Consider the following 26,119-nt stretch of genomic DNA (forward strand, 5'->3'; position numbering starts at 1 on the left):
CAAACATGCGAAAATTACATGCGAAATTGACGCAGCCAAATTGAGTATGGCCCAAAGTCTACTATGTAATCAATTCTCCTTGTTTAAGAAAAAAACAACCTCGTTAACCTGAAATCATGCTGAAATCATTGCTGCAGTTTATATTGTTTTATTTATTTATGGACCACCTGTCCAATCAATCTCCCCCGAACTTGTTCTCCAGTGAGGCGCCCTTATTGCACAGCCCTATTAAATGATCAAACCTGTACAGTAGTTGAACTCAAATAACACTGGCTTGAACTAAAACTTCATCCAATCCATAGGGGAATGATTACCCCCATAATAGGATCTGGCTGGCTGCAGCTGCACTGTAGATGTGCTTTGCGACCGATAGCAGGCAAAATATTCTGCAAGCCACTCCAACATTTATCAGAGCTGCCGGACAACATCATTTGCCTGCTTCTCAGCCACCAGGCACATCTATGGTATGTGCATCTGCAAAATAAGTTACTGAGTATTTATGTAAAATTTATGTAAAAGTTGTTCACATGTCATAATTTCTTACATCACATATAGTAATGCTCCCTGATTTAGAGCAACAATAGTCTAGTATGTTCTGTCATGAGTCAGTTTTCTTTTAATTAAATGCTAATTAAGTACACCATGCACAAATACAGCTCTGGACTATTATTTATTTATTTACAACATGTAAATATATATTCAGATTTTTATATATTAGAAAAATGTATCATCAATCTAGTCAGTTCTTTGCTTATGAAATGTTATACATCTTTTATCATTAAAACAGAGATTATGTTATTTGGGATTCACTTTGGACGTGATTATCATTGAGGGATTTAGGTCCCTTACATATATAAAAACTTATTTGGTGAATGTGAAAGTAGTATCTGTTTCTCACCACTATAAATACATGAGTATGTCTTCTGATTTTCACACTGTGAATTTTAGTATGTTATTATCACATTATTGGCATTCCCCCGCCTTTTTCTTTTATGTAAATATTGTTGCCCTTTATATGGCATTGATCAATGATGGTTTTCTTTTTCTTCAATTCTATCTGTCCACTTATATTCATACTTAGTACAAGTCAAGTCCATCATTTGATTCGGCAGAGCCTTAAACGGTAAATACACTCAAATATTAAAATAATGATTGTGCCTAATTACAATTATTAAGTTTGGATACCACAACTTGTCTGAATACTCTTAATACTTAAAATAAAACTTTTAAATGGAAATTGAAGACTCAGGCACACACGTAGTTGCTGGATAACTGAAGTAAATAACTGACCTTCTATATCAACATCTGTAACTATTGAAGTAAACTATGAGTTATTCACAAAGTACAGTATCTGACAAATGGCAGCCATTTTCTTTCAGAATTATTATTAGTATCAGCAATAATTCCAGGAAGTTGCAGTGTGCAGCATCATTTTAATTAGGCAAAATAATTTTCTATCAGTTCTGAATTCAACTATAACTATAATACATAAAAGAGAATGAACACAAATGATGTTATATAAGTGCATAGACCCACATGGAAGGTGAGAAAAACATTGTGCTAGGTAGGGTAAAACCCCAAAAAGGCTCATATAAGTGTCAAGGACCCTGGCATTTTAGGTTTGTGGAAGACAAGTCCATCTCACCCTAATAGTTTCTGTATGGGTAGCAACATATGTAGAAAAAAGTGAGCTATTTTTGTTTATTGAGTAATTATTGTTTTATGTGTAAATTGACCCGAAGGAAGGAAGAGGATTCTTGTAACACTCAATAGCATTAATTAAACAGACAGGCACTTGGCATTCACATCATACTAACAGCGCTTTTTTACTTCTAAGGCTAGAATTCCTTAACCAACACAACCCATTATGTGGCAAGCTCGTTATTAGCTTCAATATTTATGTCACACAATGCACAATGTATTCCGTGCTTTTCATTCTGTTCTCTGCATTTTCATCTCCTCTTCTTCTACAAGTTCTTCCATAGGATGTTCGTAAGTTTTGTGTTTGGAAAAAGTACTTATGTTGAAGTATTATCTGTAAACATGTTGTTTTGTTACTTTAAAAAATTATATGTAATGTGAATATATGTGTAAATATGTATTTATATACATATGTGTGTGTATATATATATATATATATATATATATATATGTATACAGTAAATATATTATTTATATATATATATATATATATATAAATAAAATAAAATAAAATAATGTTTCTGTGTAACAGTTGACTTGAATTATATTATCAGTTATATGGAAATGTTTTTAGAAAGTTTTGGTCACCTTATAAATATTTATTTAATGGGAGTGAACTTTGAGGAGTTTATTAGCAATTGTGTATGACGTGCATATTTGCATATTTTTGCATTAATTATATCATGTAGACTAGAGCATGGCAGCTGCAAGTGCATGGGGTGCTTGCATGATTGGGGTAGGCAATTGTGGCTACAGCGCTAAATCATTTTTCTGTAAACATTCTAAAAAAGGCTAACATTAACATCTTGATACAGTATTTGTTTGTTTTGACTATAGAGGCCCAGTGCAAACCTTACTATTCTGAGTATTCCCACCCTCGTCTTCTCATACATCGCATGTGTACAAGTCACTATTTGGATCTTTTCATTACTGGGGTGATTGGACTGAATGTGGTTACTATGGCAATGGAGCACTATAAGCAGCCAAAGGTAAAACTACTTTCTTTCTGCAGTATATTTATATGTTACTCTTGCTAAAGTCATCTGGTCATTGCTTAGTGAGAGCATCTAATGAAAGCATGCAAATTACATAACTTGTTTTCACAATTAGAGGTCTGGAGGTGTGGGTTAATGTGTCTGTATATGAGGATGTCAATGCCGTAAATGTGCATGGAAAAGGTGCTTACACTGATGTACCCTGGTGTTGGGGAAAGTAGGCTGAGAAATATTTTTGTAAAATAGTAAGTTGAAATTAAACGTGAAAAATGAATGAACTAGGAGCACAGGAAAATATGTGTGCAGATTTTAAGTATATTGCTAATCCACTGTTTCTCACTCACTTTGTCATGCACTGAATGTGGATCTAAATGAAAATGTTTCATATACAGTAATGCGGTGCAATAGAAACATAATGTATATGTTGGATTCTGCTTGCTCATTGTAAGAACTTAACACTGTACTTACTAAACTTTGTCCTAGACCTCAAAGCCCACTGTATTCTGCACCAAATTCCGTTTTCTTCTTAGAAAGTCTTGTTCCCTAAGTCCTATGCCCTGCCACATGTAATCTAACTTCTAACAGTCTACTTTCACATTCATTTTCTCCAACTATTAAATCTCCACTTTTACTCCCCTCAATAATAAACTTTTGTTATTGTGCAGACACCTTTTATCCACTGTATTCTCACGTGATTTTCTGCAAATCTCCTGCACTGTCACTCACACTCATACTTTATTCCTTCTTCCAGTCTTCTTCCCCCTAACCACCTCTACCTCACCTTGACCATGTTTTCTTCCACTTCCACCCTCACTCAGTGTCTACCTAATCCTCTGCTCTGCCCCTTTCCTCCACCTTTATCCTTTTCCCCATGCCTCCTTCACCTTCTCCTTCCCTTATCTCCCCTCCTCTGTCTGCCTTCCTCCCTCTACTCTCCCACTAATACACTTGCATTCTCTTCTAGCCCACCATGGTCCTACTACCCCACTGGTAATCCCTCCTCCAACCCTCCTCTCCATGCCACCTCAACCCACCTCCATACACATCTCGTTAAGCCCCCTCCCTACTTACCACCTAAAGGTTCCCTTCCCAGCATTGGTGACCGTACAATCTCTCCACTCTATTCATCTCGGTCCCCAAAATCAATCTCACATACTCGTTACAGTAATCCTGAAAATCTCATTCACATCTCTCCCACAAACACTGTCACTTTATCCTGTGCCCTCTGGAATGCCAGATCAGTCTGTAATAAACTGGTTCCCACCCATGACCTTTTCATCTCCAACAACTTGCATCTCCTAGCCATTACTGAAACCTGGATTTCACCCTCTGACACCACTTCTGCTGCAGCTCTCTCCTCTGGGGGCCTCACCTTCTCTCACACCCCTCGGCCTGGGGGTCGCCATGGTGGTGGTGTTGGCGTCCTTCTGTCCCCTGGTTACACCTACCAACTTATACCCCCTGAACCATCCCTTACATTCTCTACATTTGAGGTTCATACTATACGTCTTTTCCAACCAGTACACCTGCGAGTAGCTATCATTTACCGTCCCCCTGGCAATCCCTCCAAATTCCTTGACAACTTTGCTTCCTGGCTCCCTCACTTTCTCTCCTCAGACCTTCCCTCCATTATCTTAGGTGACTTCAATATTCCAATTGATATCCCCACTGAACTCTCTGCTTCCAAACTTCTCACCCTCACATCCTCATTTGGTCTCTCCCAATGGACCTCCTCACCCTCCCATGTGAGTGGGCATTCGCTTGATCTGGTCTTTACTCACCGTTGTGATATTTCTGATTATTCCAATTCCCCATTCCCCCTATCTGACCATCACCTTCTCTCTTTTAACCTATCCCTCTCCCCTTCCCCCCCTCTACCTCCCAAGGCCACTATCACTAGGCGTAACATTGAGGCTATCGACACCGTATCCTTTTCTTCCCTACTTGACTCGTTTCTTTCTCCTTTGCTCTCTCTCTCCTGCCCTGAACAAGCTGCTTCCCTATACAATACCTCCCTTACTTCTGCTCTGGACTCTGTTGCTCCGGCGTTCACTACTCACCCTCGCAGATCCACACTTCAACCCTGGCATTCCAAATGCACCAGATATCTGCAAAAGTGTTCCCGAACCACCGAGCGACAGTGGAGAAGGTCATGCACTAAGGCAGATTTTCTCCATTTCAAATTTATGCTCTCATCCTACAGTGCTGCCCTTTCCCTTTCTAAACAGTCATACTTCAAGCACCTCATCTCCTCTCAATCCTCAAATCCGCAGCATCTCTTCACCACCCTGAACTCCCTCCTCTGCCCACCCCCTCCTCGCCTTCCCTCCTTGCTCTCTGCCCTTGACTTTGCTTCCTACACATCTAAAATTGACTCCATACGTCAGGATATCATATCCCACCAGTCGCCCAGCACTACACCTCCTCCTTTCCCGAGTCATCCCTCCCCTTCCATTTTACCTACACTAACATCCTCCTCCCCCGTATCTGGAGAGGAAGTCATGGCCCTTATCCAGTCCTCCCCCCCTTCCACCTCCCCCCTTGACCCTATCCCTTCACGTCTCCTCCGCTACCTCTCTCCCTGTGCCTGTTCCCATCTTGCCCACCTCCTCAATCTCTCCCTCTCATCTGGCACTGTCCCTTCTGCATTCAAACATGCCCTTGTCTCCCCCATTCTTAAAAAACCTACTCTTGATCCTAACACTCTCACCAACTACCGACCCATCTCTCTCCTCCCTTTTGCATCCAAACTCCTTGAGCGTATTGTTTACAACCGCCTTACCAGCTTTCTTTCCTCCCACTCCCTCCTTGACCCTTTTCAGTCTGGCTTCCGTTCTCTCCACTCCACAGAAACTGCCCTCACTAAAGTCAGCAATGACCTCCTTGCTGCCAAATCCAAAGGCCACTACTCTCTACTCATTCTCCTTGACCTTTCTGCTGCTTTTGACACTGTGGACCACCCTCTACTGCTGCAAATCCTTCACTCCCTTGGTCTACGTGACACTGCCCTCTCCTGGCTATCCTCCTACCTTTCTGATCGATCCTTCTCTGTCTCCTCTCATGGCCTATCTTCCCCCCCACATCCTCTCACAGTAGGTGTTCCCCAAGGTTCTGTTCTTGGACCACTCCTTTTCTCCCTCTATACATCCTCTCTAGGTGAACTCATCAGCTCTTTTGACCTCCATTATCATCTTTATGCTGACTACACTCAGATCTACCTTTCCTCCCCTGACATCTCTCCCTCTCTCCTCACTCGGATCTCCAACTGTCTTTCTGCTATATCTTCCTGGATGTCCCAGCGATTTCTTAAACTTAATATGTCTAAGACTGAGATGATCATCTTCCCACCCTCCCACATAACCTCACCTCCCACTGTTTCTTTATCAATTGACGGCACAACTATCTCCTCTAGCCCCAAAGTGCGCTGTCTTGGAGTTATCCTGGACTCCTCGCTCTCCTTTAAACCACATATCCAGAACCTCTCACAGTCCTGTCATTTCCATCTTAAAAATATTTCCAGGATCAGACCCTTTCTCACCCAGGATGCAACTAAGACGTTAATACACTCACTGGTCATCTCAAGATTGGATTACTGTAACCTTCTCCTATCTGGCCTCCCCAAATCCCATCTCGCTCCTCTCCAGTCTATCCTTAATGCTGCTGCACGGCTTATCTTCCTCTCCAAACGCTCTACATCTGCCTCCCCTCTCCTACAAGCCCTCCACTGGCTCCCCTTCCCCTTCAGAGCCCAATTCAAGGTTCTCACACTCACTTGCAAAGCCCTCACACACTCCTCTCCCATTTACATCTCTGACCTCATCTCCCTTCACTTTCCTGTCCGCCCTCTTCGTTCAACAAATGCACACCTCCTCTCATGCCAGCTGATTACTTCCTCCCACTCCCGCCTCCAAGACTTTGCCCGTGCCGATCCCCACCTCTGGAACTCTCTCCCTCTCCCCATCAGACTCTCCACCTCTCTACAATCCTTCAAACGGGCTCTCAAGACCCACTACTTCATCAACGCTTTCCAGCTCTCATCCTAAATTGCTACTACATGCTCCCTCCTCCCTGTCTTCCCCAACTGTATCACACCCATCTGTCTGCCCCTCCCCTTGAGAATGTAAGCTCTTGCGAGCAGGGCCCTCTACCCTCTTGTGCTTCTCCTTACTATATGTTCATCTACCTCTTACTCACCACTAGGACACCTAACACTTGGTGCCTATGCTTTGCTGCTTATGTGGGTGTTATGGCCACCTATGTATCAATGTATATTATCCATGTCCTTGTCCTTCATTGTATTGTATTTTACTGTAAGTCACTTTTTGGATATGTACCTTGTAAGGCGCTGCGGAACACTTGTGGCGCCATATAAATAAACGATAATAATAATAATAATAATATGTTCTCCCTCCTGGTTACTCCCCTCTCTAATAAGACTGTAAGCGGATCAGAAACAGAAAAGGGACAGGGCTACGCCTCGTGAGAGACCGTACCCATACATATCTGTTCCCCTGTCTCCTTACATCCCTCCAGTGACTCTGATCTGTCTCTCAGCCTGCTTGTGGGTACAGGCTCATTGTGTGACCCATTACTGCTTGCTTCAGGTCCTGGTGACTCTCCCTACTCTCCTCTCTTCGTTGCTTATTTGTACATTTGTTATCCTTTGCATTTGTGCTACATGTTTTCATTGTATGGCGCTGTGGTCACATTGTGGTGCAATATAAATAAAAATGATTAATAATAATAATTAATGCAAGTAGCAGGAATAAATCCATCTGCCACAAACAGGCTTGTAAAACATGGTCATTGTAAAATAACATCAGATACAGTGTATGGATTTGCAGTTTTAATTTTCATTTTAAGTTATTTTAAATTATTGGTGCATGCACATTATTTTCAGAGTATTGTAAAGGCATTAACACATCTCAGAGCTTTCCTGCAGTACAAAGTACATATACAAAAAATGTTATGCCCTACATACACAACACAATACAGTTGTTGGGGAGTGTGAAGAATGTCTGGGAGTAGAGTGAGTATTTTGGGGTGTTTCTACTCATTGCAAGTTGAATTTACACAGTGATATATTCACTGCAGTGCAGGTTTTTAGAGATGGAGATGTTGCCCATAGCAACCAATCAAATTCTAGCTATTATCTTCTATTATCTTCTAGTAGGTGGTATGAGCTAGCAATCAACATAATCCCTTGGGATGAAATATAATGTACACTATGTTAATGAATATTTTGCTACCTGCCGTTAGCCTTATCACTCAGCAATGGCATACTATTCACATGCAAGCATATTGTATAAGTGTGCACAAGTCTTGTCTTTTCTATTATAAATAGCACAGTTACAAGGTCCCCATGCATTGAATTGGGACATTGGTAAACGAACACAGGATATGCATGTGGTATATCCTGCGTTAAACATATTACTAATAGGAAGAAAAATAAATCATGTGGAAAACTGCTTTCGCCACATGAGTAAAGTGGTCAAAAAGCTTGATAAATAGGTCCACAAGATATGCTTCATTTGCAATACATTAGGTTCTGAAGGAGAAATTCCTTCAGATATTGTACGGCTGCTGTACAAGTTTGGATCATCCTAATTATTTATTTTAATAGGCTGCTGTGTTAGTATACAATACATTTCCCTCTTTTTGTGTTCATAATGGTATATTAATTTTGTACTTCAATTATAAATAATAAAAAAAAGTGTAACTAATGATTTAAGTAGCACCTTTTCCCAATATTATTGAAGAGCCAACCACTTTGTTTAAGATAATAGAAAACTAATGATGATTATTTTCTTCCAGGTGTTAGATGATGCTCTGAAGATCTGTAACTACATATTCACTTTAATTTTTGTCCTTGAATCAGGGTGCAAAATGATTGCTTTTGGTTTCCGGCGATTTTTTAAAGACAGGTACGATATATTTATATAAGAATGGAAATATGGAAATACTTGTGCTTGGTATACACACTTCATAGCTTCTCTCCATCTGCCGTTCATGACCAGTATGGAACACTACCTTTTCATAAACCCTACATACATAATTAAAGCATTCCTGCAGTCCCGGCACTTTTATACCCCCTTACCCAACCACCATTGCAGCAAGGTCTTGTGGATATTGTTCTAATTTCTTCCAATATGTAAGCTATTGCGATCAGGATTCTCTGTACAATGCGGCCTTATGCATTATTGTACTGCGACATTAAGCATTATGTCACTAGTTAATAAATACTGTACAACCTTTAGTGAGCAGTATTGTGTACAATATTGCACAGACCATTTGAATGCAGACCGGTTAGCGGTAAGACATATAATACAATGATTGTTCCTATAGGCCAGGGCCTAACCTGATAAAGGCCCCCATCTTTCATACCAGCCTACAAAAAACCATTGCACTTTTATATTTCAGGTGTAAACGGGAAGCGGTGACTTTTGTAACCACAGCTTAAATAATACCCAAAGGGTTTAATACTATGAATATGATCATATGAACTATGCACTTCATACAATTAGGCTTATTTATGTCACCTGAATTATGTGATTTTGTTTCTTTCTGGTAATTAACTATATATTTTAAATAATGTTAATATATGTATGCCTATATGCATTATGATTATGTGAATTATTGATATAACACAATTATTTTGACGGTACGCAGCAATAATAAAACACTGTGCCTCAACCACTTGCTTTTAATATTTTTCTATTTATGACAACTGATGTCCTATTCACCTGATTTATTGAATTAGTTGAAGTACCACTAAAGTGTTTATCTATATTTTGTATGGGCTCCTTTGTATGTATTTTTGAGACTGTAGTTTTATATTGTATTATATATTGGTGGTCTCTATAAACAGATTCTTTACACATTCAACTTGTTTGTACAGATGGAATCAATTAGACTTGGCAATTGTTCTTCTTTCCATTATGGGGATTACACTGGAAGAGATTGAAGTGAATGCATCACTTCCCATTAATCCAACAATTATTCGGATTATGAGAGTACTCAGAATCGCCAGGGGTATGTAACTACATAATAGTCATAAGTAGCACAAAGTTACAGAGTGACCACAGTTACTATTATATAAAGTGAATATAAGGAAAACTGTATATTTTTAAAAGATACTGTAAATGTAAAATAGGATTATTTATATATAGTGTTGGACCATAGTTTATGTCAAAGTTAAATATAACTTAATTGTGCAATATGCCTAAGGGTCATCATGGGCACACCCCACTGTCCACCAATAAACATACTGTTTAGAAAACATCTAGTTCCATATGAGAGCATTTGGTAGTTACTCCTGATATGCAGAAAATGGGAAAGCTTAGTAGATACTGTACATAATATGTGACTTACCATGAATACATGATAAGAGTTTAAGTCTGAGGTATGAGAAAGTGGTTGAGCAGTGAACTTGATTTATCGTACCGACATTGACTTTACAGTTCTGAAGTTACTGAAGATGGCGGTTGGAATGAGGTCTTTGTTGGATACAGTTCTACAAGCTCTTCCACAGGTATAAAAAAAAGTAGAATTATTTTAATGATAAAGAATAAAAATATAATATGATGGAAAGGATTATTTGCTTAAATGCTTTTTATGTACTCTATCTTATTACTTGGGTGATCTCCTCATTAAAGCAATGACAAGATGGCACACATATATCTTCAGCAACCTTGTCCATTAGTTTTGTCATCATGTCTGCATTGCTTTTTGCCAAAGCTGTACAGAACAAGAAGTTCCCCTTCATGTAAATAAATGCGCTAGCGATTGTGTTTTCTATTTACTCATGTAAATAAATGCCACTTAAAACGTACCATCTTATTAGGTGACTTTGTGTATTTGAGCCATAAAAGTACATCCAATGGCCCAAATGTAATAGGGTGAGAGATTAGAAAATGTGAGAGTTTAGCAGTAACACTATTACATTGGTCGAGTTTTATCTTCAAAATGGGAAAACATTTGGATGAGAGTGTAAATCGTGAGAGTTTTTGAGTCTAAAAACATGTGAGTTTGTATGTTCTCAGACTCTATTACATTGGCCAAGTTTAAAAAGTGTGCAAAAAACTCTCACATTTTCTAAACTCTCACCCTATTATATTTGGCCCAATATGTAATTTCATGGATTATTCTTGTTTTAGTACAGAAAACAATTGTATGCATGTTGTTTCTAATATTTTACGGTTTCCTAAATGGTAATAGCTACTCGCACACTATTTCACACATGTCCATCCTAAAGAAACATGTAGTGATCCTAATATAATCCCCTTACCACTCCCCTACCCCTCCCCCTTACATGCAAGGAAAACCTACTAGAAAAAACATCTGAGACTGATTGATGTACTCTGGGTGTACTAGTAGTTATATTTAACTATTAAATAGATAATCAAATTCTTAAACCATAACTTTTAATTTCATAGTCATTAAAAGGATATTACATCCACTGTTAATTAGTGAGGCAAAAATATTTTAACATTTAATAGAGAAGTGCTTAAAGTAAGAAATAAAGTGAATTAAAATTCTGTCCGCTGTGTACTTGTCAGTTGTTTGTCTCTCACCAGTTGTACTAAAGATACAGTTCCTAAATAATCTTCCACTAGAGTGCGGAATTGTTATATTTGTAGCAAAAGTATCTTTTTCTTGTACTGAAACACATTAATAGTGTTATATATCAGAGGATTACTGCTTTCTGTTTAGTATTTACAATTTATTAATGCTTTTATATCATCTAGATAATCATTTGTTGTTACATATAGTGGTTCAAATAAGTCATAGTGAGAAGTAGCCTCATGTGCTGGGTTCGTTTTTGTTCTATTTCATATAGCAATTTTTGTATTATAGCCCAGCCTTTTATCCACCAAGCTCACTTTGGCCCTGATTCAGACCCACTCGCAAGCGGCTGTCCGCTCGCAAGTGGGTCGATGGTCTGCACTGAGCATGCGCACGACGGAGGGAGCTCCGTCGTGCGCATGCGCCAGACGCGACGAGCGAAGGAAAGTCCTTCGTTCGTTGTGTCTGATCAAAGGGGGCGTGCTGTCGATGTTGATTGACAGCACGCCCCCTTTGGTGGGCGTGCCGGGGGCGTGCCTCCCTGACGGGGGCATTCCCAAGGGAACGCCTACCGTCAGAAGCCGGCCCACTGACATCACTAGTGATGTCAGTGGGAGTGATTTTGGCTCTGATAGAACCAAAATCACTGCGGGCCTTGCGGTTGAAAACCTCAACCGCAGGCTCCGGCTCGCAGTTTCGATGGTCGCGATGGTCACGACCATCGCGGCCATCAAACTGCACGCTCGTATAGGCTGTGGGTGGTGACCCACAGCTATACGAGCGTCCAGGAGGACGCTCCAGAATTATGGAGGGCGGCCCTCATTCAGAGCGTGCACTCTGCTCAGAGCGTACGGCTCTGAATGAGGGCCTTTGTTATTTATCCCGTTCTAATGCAGCATATTATTTTAATTAGCTGTGCACTTAATATGTTTATTTATGTATTCTCCTTCATCTTATAACATGCTGTTATTACTATAGTATATATGCTGTATTATATTTTGGCTGTTGTTTATCTTCTGTAGATCTACGTATCTTTATATACACTCCAATTGACATTCATCTATTTGTACCTTTAACATTTGTTATAATCCAACACTTACTCTAGTATTATTCTGCTGCCGGTAATTATTTTTATGTCTCTGTTGTAGCTACTATACTGTTTGCTGAACACATATTTATTAGTAATGTTAGTATGACTACTTGTTAATCCTTTGGTCAAGCTGCTGCTTAATTTCATATGAGATTAGGGTGCGGGGTTTTTTTTGTCAGTAAAAAGGATCACATTCAGTGTCTGTGTATTGGCATACAATTATTTAAGAACTGTATCTCTTAGTACAACTGGTGAGAGACAGACAACTGAAACACACACAACAGACAGAATTTTAATTAACATAATTTCTTACTTTAAGCACTTCTCTATTACATTTTAACATATTTTCGCCTCACTACTTAAAAGTGATTGTAATATGCTTTTAATAGTTATGAAATTAAAAGTTATGTTTTAAGAATTTGATTATATATTTAATATTTAAATATAACTACTAGTACACACAGGGGTAAATTTACTAAAGTGAGAGTTTTTAGAAGTGAGTTTTAAAAGAGATGTTGCCCATAGCAACCAATCAGATTCTAGCTATTATCTTTTAGAAGGTGCTAGTTAAATGTTAAGGAGAATCTGATTGGTTGTTATGGGCAACATCTATTCTAAAACTCACTTCTAAAAACTCTCAGTTTAGTAAATTTACCCCCAGAGTGCACCAATCAGTCTCATACTTTTTTTTCTAGTAGAATGATTATCATTGAGTTTGGTAGCACCATTTTTCCATAAAAGTAACAGATACAATACTTAAAGGAATTGGTGGAGTGGAAAAAAAAGGAATCGGACACAGATACCAAAAATCTTAAAAATTAAATTATTAAGACTATTTCTGTGCACTTATTTCATGCAAGGAAATCTAATGAAATCGGTCCATGGAAATGGGTCACTTGCAGTGAATGTGAAAAATAAACTGCATGTTTACACAATGACATAAATCAATCAAGCGCCCATGGAACATGTTTTGTTACTGTATTTCTCTTGTACTTCATACTTTACAACAATCATATTCACATTTGTTTCCTTTCTTCTACAGGTGGGAAACCTAGGCCTGTTATTTATGTTGCTGTTCTTTATTTTTGCTGCATTGGGAGTTGAACTGTTTGGGGACTTGGGTAAGTGTTCAGAAGAATAATGAAGATAATGACTATGTAAGATGATAAAACTAATGTAAGCGTCCTGTTTGCATCGTTTCACAGAGTGCAGTGATTCTCATCCATGCGAGGGTCTTGGGAGACATGCCACGTTTAGAAACTTTGGTATGGCCTTTCTAACTCTTTTCCGCGTATCTACAGGAGATAATTGGAATGGGATTATGAAGGTAAAAAAGGATTTACAATATGTGAAGGTTCTCATTGGGGCTTGTTTAGTGGAATGGTTATATGCATACAAGTGTGGTTTTGTTCAAAGCGAATCAGATATCTTCCTGTAAATGGGTTCTTCTTACCATCTAGATTCTCTATAAACACATGTGATGAAAAATGTTACCTATATGTGCAGCTTCCAAGATTCCCCTTAGAACCATTCTCTAAGGTGCCCCGGTGCTACTACGATTTGGTTGCTCCCATCAGCCTGTGTGGCTCTCATCACATTTTTTTTGTTTCCTGTGATTGTAGACTGTATGACATAATGTTTCCCTTTCAAGTAGTTAATGTTGTATATGAGTAACTATTTACATTTATTTATTTATGGGCAGTTATTTATATAGCGCCTACATAGTATGCAACGCTGTACATTTAATCATTAGTCATTCACACCACTTCCTGCCACCTTTGAGCTGACAATCTCTAATATTCTCATACACATACACACTGAAATTTGGGGTTAAGTTTTTATCAGAAGCCAATTAACTAATATTTCTTTGGAATGTGGGAGGAAACCCACACAAAACACATAGAGAACAATGCAAACGCCATACTACAGCCATGACTGCAATCGAATTGTAGGGCAGCAATGCTAACCACTGTGCCACTGTTTACTTCAATCCAGTTTATTTTTAATATGTAATTTATAGTTTGTGCACATTTCAGTGAACCAAACCCAGATATGTGAATAGTTATAGGTAAAAATTAGTAAGAGGATACAATATTTGGCCTAATTATAGAGCACCCCTATTTGGTAATGTTAATAAGTGATACTCCGTAGCCAGGCAACATCCTGGATGAATTACACAAGTTGCTCTGCTACATTTATTAGTGATTCCAAATAATCTGGATATTCCTGTCATATCTCTCTACCAAGGTAGTCTCTAAAGTCCTATTCAGCCACATAATATGGTACATCATTTTCTTACATCATACATGAGTGGTACCCTTTGCTAGATCAGGTGAGACTGACATGCTTCAGGGAAACCTTTGCTACATATGTTATATACTATTGTATATGTTCTATATCTTGCCAATCACTGATAATGACAGACTCACATGTAAAACCATAAATACACATTGCACTACAAACAGTACACAGATATAAAAATACACACAGAAAGTACAGGTAGAGGCAGAAACAATATGTACACACTCAAAGAACAACTCCACCCAAATGATTAAATATAAAAAAAAACTCAAAACTCTACTGGCTTTGCTGTTTGCCAAAGGCTCCAAGGTCACTCATTCATGTGAATGTTAAGGTCACAAAGGAGGGACATCAACACTAACAGGAGTCTAGTATATAAGTTATAGCAATCAGAGACAGAAGTGCATTCTCATCCATCGATCCACAGTAAATGCAATTTATTTTTGTCTATATAAATACACAGGACAAAGTAATTTTATACGGAGTACAGAAACAGTCAGATATCCATATCATAATTACCTACGCCATGCCAGACGTACCATTGTTCAGGGATATATTTCATTGTGTTTGCAGTAGGAGAATAGGGTTATCAAAATATATGTGATCCACTCCACTTCCTGTGTTACTTTATCACAACCTTAGACTCCTTTTCTGACATCAATATAAAACATAGCGGTGCTCCTGTGGTCACATCTTTTTCCTATAGTTAAAATTAGCTAGAACCAAAAAGAAGTAAAGAAAAGATTAATAAAAGCAAAATTGCTAACCCTAAAATTAGCTAGAACCAAACGTGGTCAGGAATCTGCTACTTAACTATTCTAAATTATTTGTTATATATAAAAATTTTTTACCATTTAGGTCAGGGGTGGGGAACCTTTTTTCTGTCGAGGGCCATTTTGATATATATATAATGGTATTCGCGGGGCAGGTGCAGGCCATGACCCTCTGTGTGACATCACACGGGGGCAGGGCCACTATCGCCGGTGAGTACAGCAATGCCTGGAGCATCCTGAGGATGCTCCGGGGAGCTGTAAAGGCAGTGTTGTGATCATCTGAAGCGCCCTAAGGATGCTCCAGGTGGCACTGCTGCATAGATTCTGGCTGCAGAATGCCATTCTAGGCACCCTGCTGGCCAGATGAGGCTAGCAGAAAAAAGCTCAGAGGGCCATACCAAATGATTCAGGGGGCCTTATACGACCCCCGGGCCTGAGGTTCCCCATCCCTATTTTAGGTAGATAACAGATAATTTAAGGACCACTGATTAAACTCAAATACACTGTGCAGATTGAATCCACAGCTACAAGCTGCATCTCGGACTACTGCTTGCTTTCTTTTAGAGAAATCAAGTGACCACTCTATTGTTTCTTAGTTATTCAAAAAACAAAAGTACACCTATTATAATAAACATAGAAAGTATGTTTCTTTTATGGTAACTGTACTCTTCAATTTAGTGTTATGCTCAATAAAATTAAAAAAAATAAACAGAAAAAAGTGACAAGCGATCTGATAAAAGCAACTAATAATACACAGCTTTTTTATCTGTATAGTCCCTATAGGAAACTATAGAGAAATTAGGCTACTGAATACCAGCATAAGTCAGTGAGTACATGTTGATATAATCTGTCCCACTGCATATTAAGAAAGATGTTGCTGTTTAAGAGAACACATTTCTTTTTACTTTAATCACATTATACTGCACACAACATGAAGGTGCATTTTTATGTATATATTATAGTACAGAGATTTTAGTAATTAATGTTACTCTTGTATTCCTAACATTAGGACACACTACGTGACTGCAACGAGGAATCGACCTGTTACAACACTGTCATCTCCCCAATCTACTTTGTGTCATTTGTGCTAACAGCACAGTTTGTACTGGTCAATGTGGTGATTGCTGTGCTCATGAAACACTTAGAAGAAAGCAACAAAGAAGCCAAGGAAGAGGCAGAGCTAGAGGCAGAAATGGAGCTAGAGTTCCAGATTCAGAACATTCAAAGTCCAGACAGTGATACTTTCCTCTGGGCTGGGAGAGACCTTGGCTACACTCAGGACAACCCTTATGGATACATAAATAACATGAAGGATAAGGTTGACTCTCAGCTGTCATTAGTTCATCCCATGGTAAGGAAGTACAATGCATGATAACAAGCGTCAGGAGGTCAGCTTTAGTTTAAGAAATGTGCTTGTTACTGAGTGATTCAGAGCAAACACATGTTAGCATAGGCTTTGGGTAAAACTCATTCTGCTGTATTTACTCATTGCATTATTTGTGTTGAGTTATATTGTATTAGGGTTCCATTGTCAGAGATGTATTTGGTTGCAGATTTTCCAATAATTGTACTAGAGCTCATTTTGTCACATTGGCTCTAGTCATATGGGACATCACTGAGACTGATGAGTACAGCAAACGCCAACACAATAACACTTACATGACCCTCGCTATGAGGGTATAATAAAAACTATTTTTTAGAAAACAGATTCCAATCTGCTGACTGTGTAGTTGCAAAGCAAGTTTTTTTGTTTTTTTAAATTCAATCATATTTATTGAAAAATTTTTGTTTGTTTAACAGACATACAAAACTAATACAAGAAAAAAATAAAAATATATATCAATTGAGCAGAGTCAGATGTGGAAAACAGATAGAGCATACAATGGGCAAACAGTTGGCAATGTATATAAAAGTATATCATGGCATAGAAATAACAGGATATATGAAATACTCCTTGTAATACATATCTAGGACAATAAAGGACTCGAAGGCGCCAGTCGAGCACAGAAATCCGGAGATAAAAGAAATACAATATTCGAAATATAGTAATACATACAACCTGTCGCAACTAACAGATATAAAATCACATATCAAAATATCAAATAGATTCAAAATAATAAAACATCCACATCTACCCAAATATCAAAATAAACATATATTCCTAAATAATAAAATAAATAAAACAACCCCTTCACTTGACCTCCCACCATGTATAACCTAGCCCCCAATACAGGCATACTTGGATCCCTAAATACCCCCCAAACACACTATCTACAGTAAACTATCATAAGCATCCCCCCCCCCTTATTAAAGGAAAGCAGAAAAAATAAATAATTAACTAATAGAGGCAATATACTAATAACCCTAAGCTAGGGTAGCCCAGCTCTCCCACCTTATAAACAAAAATGGCATTCCTTTCAAATAAAATATATTGGTATCAAGAAAAAACATAAAATATCTCAGAGAAAATAACCAAATACTAATGCAGAGCAATAAATTCCCAAAAAAATAAATATATTAGTCCGGCCATTTCTCAGCTCCCTGCAAGAATGTATAAACAGGCCCATCCCCGGCTCCCCCAAAAAATAAAAAATAATAGAAATGTTCATAGGACATTAACAAGAAATTCTGAGGACTCTCGACCATCCAGGGATGTAGAGGATAGTGCAAAAAATTCTTGACTGACTTCAGTAGCTTCAGCCCAACTGGACTGATCTTCATGTACCTCAGAACAGAATCTTGGTACTCAGGAGCTAAAGGGTATTCAATCCAGAAGTAGGCACCGCCATAGAACAGGATAGATTCAGAGAATATTCTTCCATAGAAAGCGCGTAGACAGCCGCTATAGAACACGGAAATCCATCCATCACATCATCCAATGTATTAAGAAGTCTCTGAGTAGAGGCATTAATAGCCCGGATAAGTTGCAACAGAGAGGTAGCCATAACAGGATGACAGGTGCAAATAATGGAGCGTGGTATAAAGGCTCCCAACCTTTAAAATGCTGAGAGTCCAGTACAGCAGGGAAAATGAAATACCAGGTCAGAAGGTAACCAGCTGCAAATGGAGGCTAGCACACCACCAGAGCGCACCACAGATGAACAGGAGGCAGCGGGCAGCAGCTATAGATGAAAGCACCAGGCAGGATGACCGCTGGATCAGGAAACAATGGAGCAATACAGCCTCAGCATCAGCGATGACAACCAGGCAGAGAGAGTCCAACACGCTGGATCAGGAGCATAGAGCAGCAGGAGGAGCTGCGCACCAGCCAAGATGAAGCACCGCAACAAGATGGCGGCGATAAGCAACTAGCATTCCCGAACGCCACAACAGACGGATGAGATCCGAAGGTGAGATAGACCTCAAGGATCAACAACAGGATCACAATGGATGCGGCCGTGTGCAGGATGGAGATCTCAGATAAGTACGATGCAGCCTCCAGAGCCGATATCAGGGACAGCACAAGTTGCAAGCAGAGAGTCCGGTCTCCGAAAACACCGGGGATATATCGTCACAGGCACCCAGCAGGATTTCACCTCCGAGTCCCTGGCATGCAGGAGAAGGTAGCCCACCACAGCTGTCAGTTTGAAAAGAAATAAGCCGTGAATAGCAGGATTTTTAGCCGGATATAGGCAGGAGAGCCAGCCACACGCACCCTTCTCCTAGCTACTCCAGGCCACGCGCCAAGTTTTTGTTTTTTTTATTCATTCTTAAGACTATGTGACTATAATAAACACTTTACCCTTGTTATAGATTATAAGGATATTACAAATCACTTGTGGTCATTTATGATGTGCAAAACAGGAACTTGAGAGAGATTATTATTGTGCTGCTAAAGACTTTAGTGTAAAGTGCTACCTGCTATCACTTTTGGGTTATCTCCTTTATTCATTTCAACCTTTCTATTTGTTTCCCAAAATATTTGTTGAAATTGTTTTCAAGCCCAATGAAGCTCTGCAGCCCAGTGGCGTATCTATAATGGATGCAGTGTGTGTGGGGCACACGGGCCCCCAGGGTCCAGGGGGGCCCCGCACCGCACCCACTGCACCCATATTATTTTAGACTTACCTCTCCGAGGTGCCACGTCGGGTGTCTGTGCTGCTCAGAACACTAGAAAATTTCCGGCTGGCTAGCCGTGTCAGTTGGAGAGAGAGAGAGGAGGGGTCCCGCACAGGGAGTGCACACGGGCCACCTCCTTTCTTAAGACGCCCCTGCTGTAACCCCTGCGCTGAATCAAGACAGTCTTCCTTAATGTACATTCTCCACCCCTTGAATATCATGTTCTTCAACATGAAATATAATATTTGCAATAGAACCCAGTGGACCTATTCAGGGTTGAACACCAGTCTGTTTTGCTGGCTAGATCTTGCCTGTTTTCGACACTGCATCATACACAACTCAATGGCATCCCACTTACTGGGTAGTAATGGAGTGCTCACATGTAAGTTAGTATGTGCTTGTCGATGTCAATGCGGGCTACTCAGAGTTGAGTGTACGCAGAAATGCATCAGACAGACCTATTGCACCAGGTATAGCATTCAATACTAATTTGCTCCTGTATGAGGTGCCTCAGTGCTGCAAGATCTCTTTCAGATCTATTCAAAGGGTTGTGTATGGAGTCCAGGCGGTCAGGATGCCGGTGGTCCGAATACCAACAGCGGCATCCCGACTGTCAGAACCCCGACGTCTGAAGGTAAGTATGCTAACCCTTAACCCTCTCCCTAACTCTCCTGTCCCACAGCCCAACCCTAACCCGCGCCCCCGCAGCAAAAACCCCTAACCCTCCCCCTAGTGCCTAACCCTAAATCTGACCCTCTTCCTAATGGGATTCCAACGCTGGTACTCGGAGTGCCAGGATCCCAACCGCCGGGATGGTAACTACATCCCTATTCGAGGATCTCCTCCTATTAGTTGCAGCTCAGTTTTGCAGTTGCTGCTACTTGTTTACCCATTAAAGTGAGAGCAATAGCAAAAATAAGAGTTCAATGACAGAAGACCATTTTATATGGCAGTTTAAGTAATTATTTGTTTCTGTTTAGTTACATAAAGATAATAGTTGTTGCTGTTAGGGTTTATGTTTTATTTTGCATTGAGATCTCCAATTGTGCTAACATTTACCACCTTTTACAGGAAAGACACATGTTTGATACAATATCATTACTAATCCAGGGATCTTTAGAGGGTGAGATGAAGCTTATGGATAACCTTTCTGGCTCTGTATGCCACCATTACGGTCTCCCCTCATATGAAAAATGCTCCTCTGAAAAGCAGGTCAGTCTTCTCTTTGTGCACTTTTCTTTATCTAACATAAGGTAAACACTGTACCCTCTCCCTAACTTTAATGTCTGATTTGCCCAATGAATATGTATATACTGGAATAGAGCAGGTACATCAAATGTAAGAAAAAAACAAACCTCTCACATGGCTGTAACAAAAGCCTATCACACACATTGCACCCACAAGACACACCAGCATTCTATGAATGGGACTGCAATTAGAGTTGAAATATGTAATGGTAAAGACACAGCTTTTCACAGACTTGTAGCTCTTTATTATATACACATATATACTGTATGCTTTTTGTTTTATATATACATATATACAGTGGGGCTCATAAAGAGTTGGACAAACTTGCACTCAGAATGTAAATGGGAAATGAGGCGCACATGGAAAAGCGACTTACATGCATAAGGTCCGTCAGTCATGCTCGGAGGTGCATCTCACAATGCGTCCAGCTGTACAGCATACCTGCTAGGCATACGTTACAGATATGGCATGACAATGTTAGCAGTGATGTGAGAGTTGCATTACCCTAGGTGTGTACAATATGTAATGACGTGTCAGATACCCAAAGATCCATAGAGGCTGGGCAGTGTTATTAATAAATGAGAAAACCACTTGTATTGTATCAAGTATGATTAAATAAAACATCTGTAGTTTTCCCCTTTAAAAATCAAACTGAAATCTTCTTTGCTGACGAAGTCTAAATGGAAATATTAATTACGTAATTAAAATAGACGCCCACAACTTCATATAATAGTGTCCACACCAATGAATTAAGTACTATACAATTATATGAACATGCTATACTCGTCTATGCTTGCCCTCCCCTTCCAACTCCTCTTCCACCTCTCCAAGTCTAAGGAATCATAACATGCAACAAAGTCTTCATACGGACGTATGTGTACAAAACTTTCCTGCATGCGCACACTATGGAAATATTTGTGCAAAAAAAAATAAAAAAATTGCTTGTGATACATGCGTATCTACATGTTTATTTATTATATCAATAGTACACAAATGCCCCTGACAAATAATACATCCTGACATATATATATTTTTTGATTAAATCACCAACTTCAGAACTCTTTTGCAAGGAGAGTTGTTTTCTTATTTTGCATAGGTACAGTTGTGCTAAACAAGGCATCCAGTGAGATCAGGGCCGGATTAAGGACTCCATGGGCCTGAGGCCGAAAATGATCAACGGCCTATTATGAGGAGTGGAGGAAGTGTTACCAGTGCTGTATAGGTGTGGCCAGCACCCCATGGGCACATACACTTTCCTACACTATCAACCCCAATGTCTTCCTAAATATGTAAAAGTAGAAAACTTGCATCATTTTATGTGGAAAGTAGAAATATCATTTTGAATACTTATGATTTATTGCTGACCATGTGCCCAGCTGGGGGCTGGTCATCATCATTTTGTCATGATAATGGGCCTATTTTTATGTGGTGTTCTGGGGCTGTAATCCCATCCACCCCATTGTTTATCTAGCCTTGGGTGAAATCTGTTCATAATAGCATTGATGACACTTTGTCTGTGCCATTAATGTAATATTAGTTTGTATGATGAAAATAGTATAAGAAAAATCTACATGAGCTGGACACATAAAAGCAGATCCTGCTTCTTGTCACGAGCACCAAGCAAAAGAAGTGTTTCCCGATTTGGCCACCCACTCAAATGGCCAAGTCAGACACATCCAGCTGTTTAACCCTCGGGCCAAGTTGGCAGATTATATGGTGACCACACAGTTCGATAGGAAGTATAAACTAACCGGATTTACAAGCATACCAAAAGATTATTCATACTATTTTGCTTTGAATATTCTTGGGTATTGTCCTAGACTAGGGCTACAGGGGAAGAAAGTCAATTAGCCAATATCACTACTTGTGTGGCCAACTATATATATATGTTCCTGCAGTGACATCACTACGGGTGGTGCAGCATAGAGTGACTGTTTAATCATGCTTCATGGGCAAAGTCTGGTATTTAATACTTGTTTGGTGGCATAGGATGCTTTGTAATTATTTATGTGAAATGGTCACAGGTTGATGTACAATTATTTTGTGGGGACACAGGCTGCTGTGTATTATGTTTTGGTAACACAGGGTAGTATGATCGTGGCACATGCTGGTGTATAATTTTATAAGGACATAGGGACACATTACCACAGCACAGACTGATATATTTTTTGTTTGAGTGCATCATGTGATGTAAGTCGGTCACCTGTGGGATAGAGTCTGGTTAGGAGTTGGGTACAGACTGGTGCAGTGTATTGCATAATGTGTTTGTTACATGATGTTTATAATGCGCTGGATATAACAAGGTTTAAGAAAGATAACATCAGCCTTTCATAATTTCTAATTAGTTTATATATCTAGGGCAGGGCCAACCAAAGGATCGATCTCGATCTACCGGTAGCTCGCGGAGCTCCTGCCGGTAGTTCGCTACCAACTTGCTGCAGTAACTGGGAACGTTGGTCTCTAAAGCGATCAGAGACTAAAAAAGCCTCTGATTGCTGCAGAGGCCAGTGTTCCCAGTGATCCAGTGCGCGTCACCTGACATGTGAGGAGCCTGCGCGACTGCTGGATCTGGTTAGATCCAGTCAGCGGCAGGCACAGGCAGCGTCTACGATGGTGTGAAGCAGGAGCGCTGACCAGCATAAAGACAGGTAAGTACTGCACAGGATAAGGGGCCTTACCGGGGGCACTGCATAAGGGGCATTACCAGGAGCACAGCATAAGGGGCATTACCGGGCCTAACATAAGGAGCATTACTGGGGGCACAGCATAAGTGGCATTACCTGGGGCACAGCATAAGGGGCATTACCGGGGGCTCAGCAAAAGGGGCACTGTATAAGGAGCACTATTGGGGGCACTGTATAAGGGGCACTACTACAGGGTGCATTGCATAATGGGCTCTAATACAGAGGGCATTGCATAATTGGCACAACAACAAGGGGCCACTACTACTGGGAGCATTGCATAAGGGGCACTACTACAGTGGTCATTGTATAAGGGGCACTACTGTCTGCATTGTATATAAGGGGCACTACTGTGTGTCGTATCGTGAATAAGGGACACTACTATGTGTAATGTGAATAAGATTGTACTGCTGTGTGGAGTAATTTGAATTGGGAATACTATGATTTCGGCAGGACAGACCCCTCATCCCTTGCTGTGAGGTCACGCCCCCTTTTTTGCATTCAACGCCACCCGTTTTCGAACTCGATAGATCACGAAAGGTTTTTAATTTTAAAAGTAGATCACTGAGTACAAAAGTCTGGCCACCCCAGTTCTATGGAATATGAATAAAATGTCATTTGAGGGTTACTAATAATTATTATTCTAGTACTTGTCGAGAAAATGGGTGGCTCACAAATTTCTAGCTACAAAATTGCCCTCCCTGAACTTTGAACCCAGTTCCTAACTTTTGGATTAATTTATCTTGGCCTGAATTAGGTTATTGGTTTAAAATGTTTTACCTACTTTCGAATTCCTCCATCTAAAATCTAACTTACCAAGACTAATAGTAGTTTGCAGATCTTTGACTTTCACAAAATGAATATACTGTAAGCATTCCAATTTGCCCCGAGTTGCTTTAACACTAATGTATTATTATTGCTAACGTATTATTTATCAGGATTTTATGATTTATATTGCATTATTTTGCTCTGATTTATTGGATCTATTTAACAATCTTTGGTTGCTGGGATTGCACTTATAAAAAGCGGCTGTTCCAGCAAAGCACTTTCCCATTGTAAAGCTGTTATGAGCTGCCGTCGCGGATCTCAATCATTGCTAGATGACCGGGACGCCATGTCACGCAAACTGCATTATCTGGTGATCCCAGTGATTGCTAGGCTACCAGGACTCTTTGCAGTCGCAGTGCCTTCTGGTCTGGCTTTGTTACTGCTATGTGCAGCCAGCAGCTACTATTCATCTGTTTAGTTAAAGTGCTGATTGGCTTTCAGTGCTGTTAAAAGGCAGTCAGTTCCACACTTCCATGCCGGTCATACTTCTTCTTGGAGTCATGTCAATTGGTCCCTGTTCTTGGTTACTGTTCCTGATATCGTAGCTGTCTTCCTAAAGGATTTACTCAGCAAATTGTTTCACTACTGTGCATTACCTCTGCTGATATATATGCTCCTTGGTATACTGCTGTGTGATCTATGCATTGATTATCTGCTGAGAAATCCACTTGTGCCTTGCTGGAATCACTGTTTAAAACACCACTGCTTTTCTACATTGGGTTGCTGTGCTATACTGTTGCCGCTGCAAAAATAGTGACTGTGTTATACAAATGCTACTGCATTTAGAACTGTGGTACAGATTCAAGAGTACTATTACTTGCTTTCCACATGTGGTTTTATACTATGCTGCACTTCAAGAATTACATTACTCTACGTGAAGTCCATATCGTTTGTCTGCATATTATACCCTTACTACTACTTGTTCCAGTGTACTGAACAAAGCTAGTGTCAGTTAACTGTGTCCTTGCTATACTCCTGTTGCTTATACACCACTACTCCAGTTATTACCTAGTGATCTCCTGTCTGTTGCATTAGCCCTTAGTGTTGTGAGGTAATAAGACCTGGCAGCCACCTAAGTACTGGTGTGTGCGTCTAACACTAAATGGGTGGTTGTTATAGGCACAAGACCCTCCATAGAGGGACTCTATGGGTCTTATGTAATAGTGCAGGAGTTTCATAACAAAAGTCTTCACTCTTTGAAATAAACTACTCTGAATATGCTGATGACATTTTGCTTATGTCCAATTGGTAAAACCCCACTGTTGCTGGAGATTTACCAATAGAAAATTGCTAATGCAGTCTGTAGATGGTGTTAGATACCGGTGGCAGGCTACAAAAAGCTAACTTTTCAGAACTTGAATATTAGGTTAATACACTATGTAGACAAATGTGATTGGACACCCCCATGCAAGTGAAATGGTGTGCTCCTGCAGGAGACACGTGTTTGTGAAGGTATAAAATGAGAAATAGAGAGATGTTCTCGATAACTCTGTGCTCCCTACATTGAGGCAGTTCTATGGAAACAACAAATGTTTTTATCAGGACGACAATGCCACCTGTCATGTTTGCAGGGTGACACTGGCCAGCTCAAGAGTCCAGATCTTAACCCCACTGAGAACTTCTGGGATGAATTGGAACGACAGGTGCATTCCAGGCTGACACAACCTTCTTCAGTGTCACAGTTGGTCACTGTACTAAGGCGGAATGGCAAAACATACCGCCCGCTGTTGCCAGGAACTTGTGAACAGTTTGCCAAGAAGGGTGTCTGCAGTAATCACTGCACGTGGTGGACCTACAAAGTACTGACATGAATAAAATCTCAATGATCTATTGGCTGTCCAAGTTCAATTACTTTTGTCTACATAGTGTAGGTCCATC

General features: G+C 39.9%; 1 protein-coding gene across 6 annotated transcripts in view; it reads left to right on the top strand.

Annotated features, from left to right (window-relative positions):
- The window catches only part of CACNA1G (calcium voltage-gated channel subunit alpha1 G), a 236,304-nt gene that overhangs the window by 174,930 nt on the left and 35,255 nt on the right, over positions 1–26,119 (top strand). For all 6 annotated transcript variants that reach the window (XM_088482620.1, XM_088482626.1, XM_088482622.1 and 3 more), the window contains 8 exons: positions 2,539–2,690; positions 8,511–8,620; positions 9,595–9,728; positions 10,157–10,227; positions 13,394–13,472; positions 13,557–13,678; positions 16,435–16,776; positions 20,556–20,696. In XM_088482620.1, coding sequence (XP_088338746.1) covers positions 2,539–2,690; positions 8,511–8,620; positions 9,595–9,728; positions 10,157–10,227; positions 13,394–13,472; positions 13,557–13,678; positions 16,435–16,776; positions 20,556–20,696 — 1,151 coding nt within the window. The remainder of the gene's footprint in view (positions 1–2,538; positions 2,691–8,510; positions 8,621–9,594; positions 9,729–10,156; positions 10,228–13,393; positions 13,473–13,556; positions 13,679–16,434; positions 16,777–20,555; positions 20,697–26,119) is intronic.

This window comes from Taudactylus pleione, unplaced genomic scaffold (assembly GCF_031769625.1).
Source record: "Taudactylus pleione unplaced genomic scaffold, aTauple2 ptg000290l, whole genome shotgun sequence".
NCBI classification, from domain to species: Eukaryota; Metazoa; Chordata; class Amphibia; order Anura; family Myobatrachidae; genus Taudactylus; species Taudactylus pleione.